Source organism: Dendrobates tinctorius, unplaced genomic scaffold (genome assembly GCF_039654945.1).
Source record: "Dendrobates tinctorius isolate UK_male_01 unplaced genomic scaffold, ASM3965494v1 ptg000039l, whole genome shotgun sequence".
NCBI lineage: Eukaryota > Metazoa > Chordata > Amphibia > Anura > Dendrobatidae > Dendrobates > Dendrobates tinctorius.
Genome location: NW_027361707.1, coordinates 16,839,695 through 16,854,278, shown reverse-complemented (window position 1 = coordinate 16,854,278; position 14,584 = coordinate 16,839,695). Strand labels below are relative to the sequence as shown.

The 14,584-nt window shown below is 43.2% G+C and overlaps 1 protein-coding gene across 2 annotated transcripts in view; it reads left to right on the top strand.

Moving 5' to 3' along the window:
* The window catches only part of EVC2 (EvC ciliary complex subunit 2), a 226,967-nt gene that overhangs the window by 81,076 nt on the left and 131,307 nt on the right, over positions 1-14,584 (top strand). For both annotated transcript variants that reach the window (XM_073574499.1, XM_073574500.1), the window contains 3 exons: positions 193-315; positions 2,400-2,548; positions 6,615-6,939. In XM_073574499.1, the coding sequence (XP_073430600.1) occupies positions 193-315; positions 2,400-2,548; positions 6,615-6,939 (597 nt within the window). The remainder of the gene's footprint in view (positions 1-192; positions 316-2,399; positions 2,549-6,614; positions 6,940-14,584) is intronic.

The window sequence follows — 14,584 nt, the reverse complement described above, 5'->3', positions numbered from 1 at the left end:
CGCATGCTCTCAAAAGCTCCTTTCCTTCTCTATGGGGAGAGCAAGTTATCACCTATCCTTTGGAATATAACCCTTTAATTGTAGAACCATGGGCCAAGTTCCAAATGGTATTTTACAGATTATTGATATTTCCTACATTGCTTCATGGTAACGCTAATGAAACATGTTCTACCTTGTCCATTATCTCCCAAGGTGGTGCCTGACCATGGTCTACACGCAGCTGGATTTTTCATTGCCTTAATCATATCATTCTTATTGACGTGCGCCATTTTTTTCCTTCTTTACCGCACCGAGTGGTTAAAGCGCAGAATGGAGGTAAGTTGATTTATCTTTTTATTTAATTTAGTTTTATTATTACATTTAAGTTACACATGAGCAACAAGGCTTTTAAGCTGGAAAACTGGAATAAAATAATTTACTTTTTTTTTTTTACACAAAGCGTTACGTCTCAAAAATTCATCTTTTTGCATTCATACACCAGCAGGCCACTTTAATTTTAAATGATGGCTAGTGATTATCAAGAAGGGCCTGGCCACCCGCGACCCACCAGATACACTATAATGTGCCATAACTTCTAGAAGAAATCTATTCCAGCTTATAAAAGGCAAAGATTTCTTATTTTGGCAAATGGTTTGCCAAAATTCATGATGAGCCAAGTGTCTTCAAGACTTAGGATGCCAAAGGAAATGCCATTATTAGAGGTAACGCCATTGTTTCAGGTGCCCAAGCCAAATAGCTGATGTTGGTGAGTGGCCTCTATTACAGTGACTCTCCATTATCAGTCATACAGGAAGGGTTCTGAGTGGAGAACACTCCTCGATGATGTCAATTGCCCTTCTAAGGCAGAAGTCACACTTGCGAGAAACTCGAGCAAGTCTCATGTCTCAATTCCCGGCACTGCCGCTGGCACCTGGGACCGGAGTGTGCGGCTGCATGTATTTCTATGCAGCTGAGCTCTCTGGTTCGAGTGTCGGCGGCAGTGCCAGGTATTGAGTCGCGAGCCTTGTGCGAATTTCTCACAAGTGTGACCCCGGCCTAAGGCATATAAACAGTGTATTAGACAAATCACTTTAAAGCTACATTCACACATCCATGTGTCAACACGGACCAAAATCCAGGGTTCTATAAGACACGAAATTTGACAGCCTCATATATATCAGCAGACCTGTGGACAGTCCATGCATCACAGTCCATGCTGGGTGTGAGTATTGCATAAGACTCTGCATATTCTGTCCCAATCTATACAGCAAAGCTGCTACGTGAATTATAGAAAACTTGAATATTTTAAGAATATTATCATCATTTTTTGATGATGTATTCCCTTTAATAATACAAATTGAAAAGGGGAAGGCAGGGAATGATCGTTACTAAGTTGTTTCCCCTTCATTGCTATCATCATTCATTTGAAGTCACCTCCAACTTGATGGATGTTAATGGGAGGGAATGAGTACAGCTGAGCTATGCGAATAGCATAGATAGCCGATGAGCGATTCTACATCTGTAATGTCAGTCCAGCTTTTCTATATAAAGTGGGTGATTTAGGACAGACTGGTTGCTAGGGATTTGCCGCCTACTCTCCATTAGCAAACTGCCCATCTTTGGTTGCTCAAGTTTTTGGCTTTAGGACAAATGGCCACCAAGCAACAATAGCATTCAGTTCTTACAGCATTCATCTTCTTACTTTAGGCTGGGGCTACACGGCGACTTTGGCTACGACACTTGGCCAAAGTTCATTAGTTGTTGCTGGAAATTAACAGCGCCTTACCAGTGAGTGTGGCTGCATTGCAAGCCCCAGGGTGCTACAACGAGCAAGTCCCAAAAAATCTGATGCAACTGGTCTTCTTGTCATGGTTGCAGGACCCTCAAGGTCCCCATTCACACATATTGCACAGTGATAGAGCAACGACACCTACCGAGCTTTGGTATCGCAACCAAAGTCGCCCTGTAGCCCCAGCCTTGTTGGACTGTTCCACCAATATATAACAGTTTTAAAAAATTAGATCCAGTACTACGGCTTATTTTATTTTCTATTGTTCATTATTTTGAATCAAAGCCCAAAAATAGATTTTATCTTTTTATTTTTTTTTTGCTGGTATTCCCAAAACGGATGAAGCCCAGGAAGTTATGTAACGTGCCGTCTGCTCCAGAAACATAAAATGCCTTGTGCTCTGCCTCCGGCTTCTCCACTCATCTCTTACTGTTTACGAGCCGTATGTAATATTTTGCATCGACCGCTGGGATTTTGCCAGGTTTTTTTTTTTGCATCATGCAGATCCAGTAATGGCCATTTTGATGTGACAAGGGACCTATTAGAATGACAAAACGCAGAAGAATACCGTTTCCTAGCACAATCGCCCTTACCGTCAGCCTTAACCTTGTTCTTTATCTCTCGTTCTCAGGGAAAATCACATCAAATTAACAGCGCACCAAAAAAAGAATCTCCGGCCAAATCGTCCGATAGTGTTCCAGAAGACTTGACGGGATATGACCGCTTGATTGACATAATGTGCTTTGAAGAGGCAGAAAACCTGCTGCAAGCATTGGAGGAGTGAGTGTTTGTTGTGTCTGCCTGTTATTCCTTTTTTTTGTTGCCTTGGAAGTGAAATCAACAGCAAAGAATACAGATTTCACCAATCTAATTAGCTCTCCTGGGGCAGAGGATAAATATATATTTTTTTTAAGTGACGCGCTTATCAATAATGGAACCCACAGCTCACCAAGTAATTTAATTTTAGGGATTTTGAAATGCCAAAAAAGAAAATACCCTTTATTTTCTCACTGCAGGAATCCACATAGGACCAAGCGGTTCATAATTATTGGATTTTTGATTTGAGTTGCTGCTCGCAAAATACGTGCCTTGAAGTGCTGGAGCACCTGTTTAATGCCTACATCTATCTGCTGTCCTCGGAGAGGAGACTAATAGCAAGGCAGCTCTGTTCTGTATTTTTAGAAGAGTACCATAGCTCGAGGGGGCCGCACTTGGTGACATCATTGGCATAGCTATAGGGGGCGCACAGGTTGCAGTTGCACCTGGATTTCTGTGCATGAGAAGTCCCAGATGTATTATACAGTGGGGAAAAAAAGTATTTAGTCAGTCAGCAATAGTGCAAGTTCCACCACTTAAAAAGATGAGAGGCGTTTGTAATTTACATCATAGGTAGACCTCAACTATGGGAGACAAACTGAGAAAAAAAAATCCAGAAAATCACATTGTCTGTTTTTTTTTTTCATTTTATTTGCATATTATGGTGGAAAATAAGTATTTGGTCAGAAACAAGCAATCAAGATTTCTGGCTCACAGACCTGTAACTTCTTCTTTAAGAGTCTCCTCTTTCCTCCACTCATTACCTGTAGTAATGGCACCTGTTTAAACTTGTTATCAGTATAAAAAGACACCTGTGCACACCCTCAAACAGTCTGACTCCAAACTCCACTATGGTGAAGACCAAAGAGCTGTCAAAGGACACCAGAAACAAAATTGTAGCCCTGCACCAGGCTGGGAAGACTGAATCTGCAATAGCCAACCAGCTTGGAGTGAAGAAATCAACTGTGGGAGCAATAATTAGAAAATGGAAGACATACAAGACCACTGATAATCTCCCTCGATCTGGTGCTCCACGCAAAATCCCACCCCGTGGGGTCAGAATGATCACAAGAACGGTGAGCAAAAATCCCAGAACCACGTGGGGGGACCTAGTGAATGAACTGCAGAGAGCTGGGACCAATGTAACAAGGCCTACCATAAGTAACACACTACGCCACCATGGACTCAGATCCTGCAGTGCCAGACGTGTCCCACTGCTTAAGCCTGTACATGTCCGGGCCCGTCTGAAGTTTGCTAGAGAGCATTTGGATGATCCAGAGGAGTTTTGGGAGAATGTCCTATGGTCTGATGAAACCAAACTGGAACTGTTTGGTAGAAACACAACTTGTCGTGTTTGGAGGAAAAAGAATACTGAGTTGCATCCATCAAACACCATACCTACTGTAAAGCATGGTGGTGGAAACATCATGCTTTGGGGCTGTTTCTCTGCAAAGGGGCCAGGACGACTGATCCGGGTACATGAAAGAATGAATGGGGCCATATATCGTGAGATTTTGAGTGCAAACCTCCTTCCATCAGCAAGGGCATTGAAGATGAAACGTGGCTGGGTCTTTCAACATGACAATGATCCAAAGCACACCGCCAGGGCAACGAAGGAGTGGCTTCGTAAGAAGCATTTCAAGGTCCTGGAGTGGCCTAGCCAGTCTCCAGATCTCAACCCTATAGAAAACCTTTAGAGGGAGTTGAAAGTCCGTGTTGCCAAGCGAAAAGCCAAAAACATCACTGCTCTAGAGGAGATCTGCATGGAGGAATGGGCCAACATACCAACAACAGTGTGTGGCAACCTTGTGAAGACTTACAGAAAACGTTTGACCTCTGTCATTGCCAACAAAGGATATATCACAAAGTATTGAGATGAAATTTTGTTTCTGACCAAATACTTATTTTCCACCATAATATGCAAATAAAATGAAACAAAAACAGACAATGTGATTTTCTGGATTTTTTTTTCTCAGTTTGTCTCCCATAGTTGAGGTCTACCTATGATGTAAATTACAGACGCCTCTCATCTTTTTAAGTGGTGGAACTTGCACTATTGCTGACTGACTAAATACTTTTTTTCCCCACTGTATATGGTATAAGATGTTGTCGTTACTCACACATCATTAGTGCGGACCTTTTTAGTAGCTGAATTATTATTATTAGCTGAAGGAGTTGGTGATATTAATATGTAGTTTTTTGGGGAAAAGATTCAGCATAACTTATACATTCAGTATAACTTATATATGTACAGGCTTAGGAGTCCAGTGGGCGGTTCTACAGCATTTCGATTAGGAATGCGGATACAGCAATAGCTGATAATCACTGACTAGGACCGCCCTTTGGACTCCTAAGTCAAGATTGAGCAAGTTTTAAAGGGGCTGTCCAGGACTTTTATATTGATGGTCTGATGGCACTCACTACTCAAGGCCCAACCATGAGACTAGGGTAGTCAAGAGGTCCGTGGTCAGATACCAAGAGGACTTGTCAAATGCAATGGGGTAAGACAAAAGGCGTAGTCAGGTCACAGTTTAGAGTTAGAATTCCTGTTCAAAGTGCGTCAAAAGAGATAATACAAACGGGTAGTCAATAGGCAAATCCAGGGTCCAGCAGCAATAGGTCAGACTACAAGGCACAGAGGACAAGCCACACAGAGCTGAAAGCTATGACTGGCAGCCATTTGGGACAGACAGCTCAGTTAAGTAGCTAGGCAGTCATCTGGAACAGGGAACACCTGGAGGAAGCTCAGCACTTTCCAGTCCCAGATTGGATGAATGAGCTGTTAATTAAAATAGCAACAGATCAGCACGCCCCTGCACTAGATTGGTCGACTGAGCTGTCAGTCACTGCGTCCAAGATACACTGAGCGGTGGAATCGTGACAGACGGCCTCTCCTTAAGATGAGTCATCAATATCTGATCGGTGGGATTGAAACACCCAGAAGCTATTAATCTATCAAAGCCTATTATTGACTCAAAGGGGTTGTCCAGGTTTGCAATGAAAGTTTGCAGTCACTCTATGTGACTGCAGTCTTCTGAAACCTCTCAGTAGGTGCACTGCCCACTGTCAGGATTCTCCAGTGACGGCGGCGAGAGCATATGATTTCAACACTGGATTTCTCAGAAACTGCAAAAGAGATTTCTATAATCAAAGCATGGATTTAATCATCATGAATGTGCATGTACTTACATGCCAATAGTTTAAAGAGAAAAATCATCAAAAGTAACTTCAATTTTAGTTATTTTTTTTTTTTTGTTTCATCCAGAATGGAAAGTTATAAAACTTTCCAAACCAGTTTATTAGGGAATTTGTCTTCATTCATGGAAAAAATTGCATGTAAGTGGCTTCCAAACCTCGGCTTTTTCCAAGTTACCCTCCCTGCCTTCAGCTGCATTGATGTTAGAACGTTCTCATTTAGAGTACAGATGATGGCAGTGATGGGTCATCTCGGCCCCTGAGTCTCAAAAATTGCAAACAAGCTGCTGCAGGAGATTGTTCTGATAAGCACAACACAGAGAGGAGGAAACAGGTGCTGACCCATCACTACCATCACCTGTACTCCAAATCAGTACCTTCTGATATCTATGGAACAGAAGGCAGGGAAATAGACTGGAGACAAATCTCCTAATAAAGAGATTTGCAAACTTTCATCACTTTCCATGGTGTGCTAAATTATTTAAAAAAAATGAAATTATAAACTTTAGTTACTCTTCTAGTATCAAAGAGGTAAGTGAAAAAAAAAATATATTTTTATTTCTTTTTTAATTATCCCATCCGTTAAAATTTTGGTTGTATTTGACAGCATTGTGTTTTTACCCATGATAGTAAAACGAATATATATCAGCCTGATGAAGGGACATAAGCAGTCCCGAAAGCTTGCTTTGTAACAACATTCACTATTATTTGTTAGCCATTTAAAGGTATCATATCCACAAGATTCCTATTTTGCTTCTCTCACTGAGAGCACTTTATATATTTTTTACCCATGATGAAACTTCTTAGTGATTTATAATATTTTTTTTGCTTCCAGCTCGGAGATCGGCAATATGACACAAGCCGATGCTTACTTAGAAGCTTGTAGAGTCCAAGTCTACAAAGATGTGACAGGGATACTGCTGAGAAATATGACAGAGGCAGGGAACCTCTCGCACCTGGAGGAGAAGAGAATGAACATGATCTTAAGTGGCCACTGGACTGACCTTCAAAAGAGAACCCAAGAGGAACATCGGAGGAAGTTGATAGCTCTGACGGCAGAATGTAACTTGGATCGTAAGAAACAAATGGACATTCTTCAACGCGGGCAGAGAGAGGCCGCTGATGAGGCGGAGGCGTTCCTGAAGAATTCCGGAGAAAAGGTATGGTCCCAAAGACATCTACTATATAATTGTCTTAGGCTAAGTGCACACGTACCGGAACTCTCGCGGAAATTACCGCGAGAATTCCGGAATTCCAGTCCGCGGGAAAATCGCATTTTAAATTCCTGCGATTTTCCCGCGGAAAAACTAGCATTTTGCAAGCGTATTTAGCTTGCAAAATGCTAGCCTTCTCCAAGCGATCTGTAGCATCGCTTGGAGAACTGATTGACAGATTGGTCACACTCGTCAAACATAGTGTTTGACGAGTGTGACCAACTTTTTACTACTGAGGCTGCCTATGCAGCCTCAGTAGTAAAAGATAGAATGTAAAAAAAAATAAAAAATGGTGTTATTCTCACCCTCCGACGTCCCGCGCATCCGTTCCCAGTAATCCTTTGCGAAAATGCCCGCGATGACGTCAGTTCTCGCGTGATCGTGACGTCTCGCAGTCATTCGCGATGACGTCGCGCGAATGACCGCGAGACTTCGCGATCCCGCGAGAACGGACGCCATCGCGGGCATTTTCGCAAAGGACTACTGGGAACGGGAGCGTGAAGAGAAGCGGAAAGACTGCGCGGGACGTCGGAGGGTAAGAATAACAATATTTTTTATTTTTAAATTCTATTTTTTACAGGGATATGGTACCCAAAGCCTGGAGGACAGTCTCCTCTCCTCCGGACCGTGGGTACCATCCGCAATTGTTCTGCTTACTTTCCGCATGGTGTGCACAGCCACATGCGGGAAGTAAGCGGAACAATGCATTCCTATGGGTGCGGGATCGCCGCGATTCCGCAAATTAATGAGCATGCTGCGGTTTTTACCGCGAAGCGATTCCGCCGCGGTAAAAACCGCAGCATTAGCACAGCATTGCGGAATCCCATAGGAATGCATGGGATGCTTATTTTTCGCGTTTTCGCGGCAAAATCGCGCGGTTAAAACAGCCGCAGAAACGCGAAAAAAACGCCACGTGTGAACTCAGCCTAATTCTGTCTGTCTGTAACGGAAATCCTGCGTCGCTGATTGGTCGTGCCCGGCCGGCCGCGACCATCAGCGATAGGCGCAGTCCAGCCGCGAATTGGCAAGGAATTCGAATGACGCACACCACCGCTACCGTCGGGAGATCTGCGGCACTAGCCACTGATCTCCTGACGGTTACCGCGGGTCATCTCCTGCCGCACGGAGGTCAGCAGCGACGCAGCCGGGAGATGACCGGCGCTAGCCGGTACCCAGGGTCCGGAGGGGAGGAGAGTCTCCTCCGGACCCTGGGTACCATAAACCTGTAAAAAAAAAGGTCAAATTTGCTACCAGTAGCCTAGGCATGTGGCCTTCTGGGGTGTGCTTTCTACCCAGGGAGGCATATCTAATTGGGCCATCCAGGCCAGATACACAGGATCATAATAGTTCAGGTATGAAGTAACTACACTTAATAACTTTGTTGGCTATGAGGATGAGGAGCTTGTGGCCTGTGCCAAATGATGGCAGTGTAAAACCATGGGTCACATCAAAATCTACCCGCCTCATGAGGAAAAAAGTGCAAGCACAGGAAGAGGGGGGGCTGATTCTATATGCATTTTTTGATGTGAGGTATTTTTAAACAGTTTTTGGGTTGTTCATTTATTGTTACAGCATATAACACAGCATTGCCCATCTCTGTCTATGTCTGGACCTTACGATGGGATATTTTCCATTATTAACCTGTTGTATACCTTGGTTGTAAACCTGCATGGTTTTCACCCTCACTTATCTCACGTCTTGTGCGGTTGGAGGGGTCCTTGAAGTTGGTTAAATATGGTCTGGGGGATCCATTGGGATATGGTTTCCTCCGTTTGGAATTTAATATGGTTCTGGATCTGGTGAAAGGTGGAGGGGCGTTTCGGCAAGGGTTTGTCGGATCCCCATGAAATTCAAGTGAACATTGGAACCCTTGTGGTTATGGTGCTCCCGAGCTAGTGGGGTAACGGCTGGGAGTAATTGTTGGTACATTTTATGTTCACTTTATGCTTGGTAATCAACAGATTTTGGGAGCTTCAAGGACTCCTACCAGCGTGTTAATATTATTTATGCTTTGATGTTTTATTGTATGATTGTTTTAATAAAGGCGTGAATAATAATTAAAAAAAAAAAGGGATTGGTGTATACCCACCAAGTGCTTATTTTATATTACTTAAGATGGCGGATAGCACAGGCCTGAGTGGATTACCTGGAGCCTGGTGGTTGGGGGGGTCATAGATAGAATCATAGAGTTGGAAGGGACCTCCTGGGCCGTCTGGTCCAACCCCCCTGCTCAAAGCAGGATTCGCTAAATCATCCCAGTCAGATGTCTGTCCAGCCTCTGTTTGAAGACTTCCATTGAAGGAGAACTCACCACTTCTCATGGCAGCCTGTTCCACTCATTGATCACTCTAACTGTCAAAAAGTTTTTTCTAATATCTAATCTGTGTCTCCTCCCATTCAGTTTCATCCCATTGCTTCTAGTCTTTCCTTGTGCAAATGAGAATAAAGTTGATCCTTCTACAATGTGACAGCCCTTTAGATATTTGTAGACAGCTATTACGTCTCCTCTCAGTCTTCTCTTTTGCAAACTAAACATTCCCAAATCCTGCAACCTTTCCTCATAAGACAGGATTTGCAGACCGGTCACCATTCTGGTCGCTCTTTTCTGAACTTGCTCCAGTTTGTTGATGTCTTTTTTAAAATGTGGAGCCCAAAACTGGACACAATATTCCAGATGAGGTCTGACCAAAGAGGAGTAGAGGGAAATAATGACTTCACGTGATCTAGACTGTATGCTTCTGTTAATACATCCTAGAATTGCATTTGCCTTTTTTGCTGCTGCATCACACTGTTGACTCATATTCATTCTGTGATCTATTAGTATACCCAAGTCTTTTTCACATGTGCTGTTGCTTAGCCCTATTCCTCCCATTCTGTATATGCTTTTTTCATTTTTATTGCCCAGATGTAGTACTTTGCATTTCTCCCTGTTAAAAACCATTCTGTTAGTTGCTGCCCACTTCTCCAGTTTATTTATATCTTTTTGAATCCTCTCTCTCTCTTCTCTAGTATTAGCTATCCCTCCTAGCTTGGTGTCATCAGCAAATTTAATCAGTTTACCCTCAATTCCTTCATCTAAATCGTTGATAAGTTGAAGTTGAAGTTGGTTACAAATTGGTCTGGGGGATCCATTGGGATATGGATTCCTCTTTTTGAAAGTTAATATGGTTCTGGACCTGGAGAAATGTGGAGGGGAGTTTCGGCAAGGGTTTGTCGGATCCCCAGGAAATTCAAGTGAACATTGGAACCCTTGTGGCTATGGTGCTCCCGATCTAGTGGCGTAACGGCTGGAAGTAATTGTTGGTACATTTTATGTTTGGTAATCACCAGATTTGGGAGCTTCAAGGACCCCCCCAGTGTGTTAATGTTATTTATGCTTTGATGTTTATTTTTTGTCTATTTTAATAAGAACATGAATTAAAAATTTAAAAAACAAAACAAAAAAAAAGTTATTTGTTTGCCTTTTAGTGGGTCCTTGAAGTTATTTATAAATTGGTCAGTAGGGGTTACCATATCAAGTATGGACCTCTGGTTTGGGGGGGTGTTCATCACAGTATGACCCCCCTGGGTTTGGAAGGGTAACCATTTCAGGTATGGCACCCTAGTTTTGAGGGGTAATCATCTCAGGTATGGCCCCCTGGTGTGGAGGGTAACCATCTTGTGTATGGCCCCCTTGTGTGGAGGGGGTAACCATCTCGGGTATGGCCCCCTGGTATGGAGAGATGACCATCACGGTATGGCCCCCTGGTCTCCAGAAGCATTTATATTTTATAGGACCTTGTTAGGGTAAAGTCCCTGGGGTCATGGCAATCATATTTTGCATGCCTACAGAATAAATTGGCTCCTCTGAGCCAGGAACAGCGGCTGGAGGGGAGAAGAGAACAAGGTAAGCATGCTTTTCAATACAATCTATAGCTTCAAGGACCCTCTCTTTTTTCATCTGACTTGAGAATGCCGAGGCACGGTTTTTGACTGTTTATATTGACCAAACCATATTTCTTTCACGGTTGTCATCTGGACAATACAGTTATCTAGTGCATGAAACTGAAGAGCAATTTACCTAATCTCTGTGCCCTTGAGTCAGTGGGAGTGACTAAGGGTAAAGTAATCAAGTGCATTAACATGAAGGGCAATATGCCTATTCCCGATGCCCTGGAGCCAGTGGGAGCGGCTAAGGGTATAATCAAGTGCATTAACACAAAGGGCAATATGCCTATTGCCAATGCCTTTGACCCAGTTGGAGAGGTCAACACATGTTATCAAGTGCATGAAAAACAATTAACAATGGCGTGGCAGGATTATTAATAATGCCTTTGCAGACTTTTTCTGCTTTAGGTTTATTTAAATTACTACTTCCAGATATTCTGAACGTTATTTTATGGTCGGTTATAATGTTGATGTTATATTGTGTATAGTTTTTAATTACTCCCTATTTATAATATCTTTCTATTGATATGATCATCACTTTTCGGGTAGTGATAGTAAGTGGGTTTAAGAAATTTTACTGCACAGCTACTGTAAATAATGGTGGTTTCTAGAACTAAAATCTGTGAATTATTAGAGCTGGCTACAATACGTGCAGTATAATAGTTTTTTCGAGGCATGACAGATGCCATTATACAGGTATTCAGATTGTAGCTACGACCTTAATTATGGTTTACTTTCCACAATCCCTATTATGGGATCCTCATTGCAGGATGTTTAGCAACTGTTATTTTGCTGTAGTTACCGTATTATCGATCATAACTTGGCAGCATGGCATTGATAAAATTAATCTGTCGGAGCTCTGGAATTTTATTTTTTTTTGTTTTACTTGTATGCACAGTCTTTCCATAGCATGTAGAAATGGTCGATGGCTTTTTTAGGCATGGTTGATGGGGGTCGAGTCCATTTAAGGTGTCAAATGGCCTCTCTGGTGGCGGTTTAGGAGTCAGGTGGTAGTTGCAGACAAGGTGGACTCATTTTAACTAATAGAGGATGTAAAACCTCATGGTGGTGAACAGGCTCGGCTTTGGTGGCCAGCCTCAAGGACGTTGTAATGGTAACGTCAATCAGGGGCGGGCACAGTGGTTAAGCACAGGAGTGAGGATAATGGGGTCATTGGTGCCCTGAAAGTTTACTGTCTCTGCTTGAATGGCAAGCCAGTGCATGCCACCCCTTTATGGCTCTCTGGCCTGGTTCTGTATGTCAGACAGCTGGGATATCACAGTACTTGTGAATCCCAGTGTACTAGCACTTCACCTGACTCCTACTGTGATAGTTGTAATCCTGTGATTTAAATAAAGCTGTGGCCATTTTGACAACCAAAATAATGTGTTGTGTATTTATTCTAGTGCCTAGGTTTACTGTAATTATGGTGGTTTTAAGATGGAGTAGGGTTCCGTCCCATATCCATAAGTCATGCTCCGGTAGCTTAAACACAGGGATCCAATTCTGGTGACAAACAGTATGGGGTTTATTAAAAAGTCCACAAATGTTCACAATGTACAAAAATGTAAATACCCTTGCTTCGGCATAAAAAAGGTGATAAAAATGAACAAAACAATTCCTAATGCAGGGAAGGGCTCACTTGTTTGCAAATTCAGTCCACACTTGGTCAGCTTCCGGCAGACTGAACAGCATAGCTGAGGTCTTTCCATCTCCACTCACAGACAACAACTGAGACAGCTCAACTTCCTTTAAAATAGCCTAGTTTGGAAGATATGGGAGCAGCCAGTCCCACCAGCTCTTCTAGCTGTTCCTAAACTCAGACCCAGATTCCGGGCCCTTAAAAGTAGTACCTCAGGGCATCTAGTGCCAATTAGAGCACCAAGCATTCTTCTTTCACTATGGAGTAGTTCCGCTTGCATGTGGATAGCTTTTGACTTAGGTACTTTACAGGGTGCTCCTCCCCTTTAATCTCCTGGGACAAGATAGTGCCAAGTCCGACACCCGACACATCCATCTGGACCACAACCTGTATAGAGAAGTCTCGCGCCACCAACCCTGGCTGTTTACAGAGGGCCTGTTTTAATTCCTGAAAGGACGCCTCAGCTTCCAGGGAGCACTTAAACATCACCGACTTTGTACCTTTTACGAGGTGTGTCGGAGGGGCTACTATCAGGGCGAAGTTGGAGACAAATCTCCTGTAGTAACCCATGATGCCTGGAAATGTCATAACCTGCTTCTTTGAGAGGGGTTGTGCCCAAGTCTGAATCGCATGTACCTTATTTATCTAAGTGTTTTTTCTTGCCTCTGCCTACCATGTAGCCAGATACTTGGCCATCCCCATGTCACATTTCTTCGGGTTGATGGTAAATCTCACCTTCTTCAGAGCGTCAAGTATCACCTGGACTTTGTCTAGGTGACTTCCCCACTTTTGGCTGAATATCGTGATGTCATGTAGATAGGCCGTTGCATACTTTTTGTAGGGTTCTAAGATCCGGTCCACGGCTCTCTGAAATGTGGCCGGAGCTTGCTGCATCATTACTTGCAACTCAAACAGCATCCTGACATATGATAACATCCGTCCATGGCCTTCCTAGCTAAGGGGAATCTGCCAGTAGACTTGGTGAGGTACAGGGTGGTGATATATATCGAGCTAGCCCTAACCTTTCAAAGAGCTCATATAGAGATGGAATCGGGTAGACATCAAACTTTGAGACTGGGGAGGCTTGTCACTGTGATAGCCCCAATTGTTACCTGTTGTGCCCTTACTGCCAGGGTTACACCCAGACGAGTCAAGATCTCTGCCTTGAGTTTTCAGTTCTCCTTGGCATCCAGGTCAAAGCACGCCTTCTGACGTTCTCCAGTCAGGTATGGCACCAGAACCTCCGCCCACTATTCCAGAGGCAACTTCTCCCAATTCGCCACCCTCTCAAACACCATCAGGAATGCCTCAGCACCATCACCTGGAGTCATGCTCACTTCGGCTTGGGGAAGGTGCCGCATCCCTGGCTCTGATGGTCTCGTTTAGGAGCAACATCTTTGTTGCTGCTCCTGGAACAGTTGCCTCAACAGTATGTTGGTCTCATGCTGGACCTGCTGCTGCTAAATCAATGGCCTTTCTTTCTTTCTTTCTTTCTTTCTTTCTTTCTTTCTTTCTTTCTTTCTTTCTTTCTTTCTTTCTTTCTTTCTTTCTTCATCTGCTGTTGCAATACAGTTAGGAAGCTCTAATACACATCATATAATTTACTGATGCCGTGTTTTACAGTCCAGCTAAATATTTTCTGAGAAAATGTGCAGGAAAAAAGGTGATCATTCAAATTCTATGCAGATGTGTCGCTGCTCTGATAAAAGTCAATGGACCTAATACTACAAAGAGACCTGCTGTCATTTGCTTCCTCCCTGCCTCTGGTCTTAGACCATACCTGCTGCCACTAATGTTATCTACTTGGAAAGTTGTGGATGTGCATGTTTTTTTCCCATAGACATGCCCCTTTTTTCAGGTCATGCCACATCCGCATCCACCCTGTATATGTATTGGAACACTATGGCTATAATTCAAACTAATGGCCCTAATACTGAAATAGACCTAGTGTGGCCTGTTGTCATTTACTTCCTCCCTGCCTCTATTGTTATGCGATACATGTTTTTTCCATATTTTTCAGGT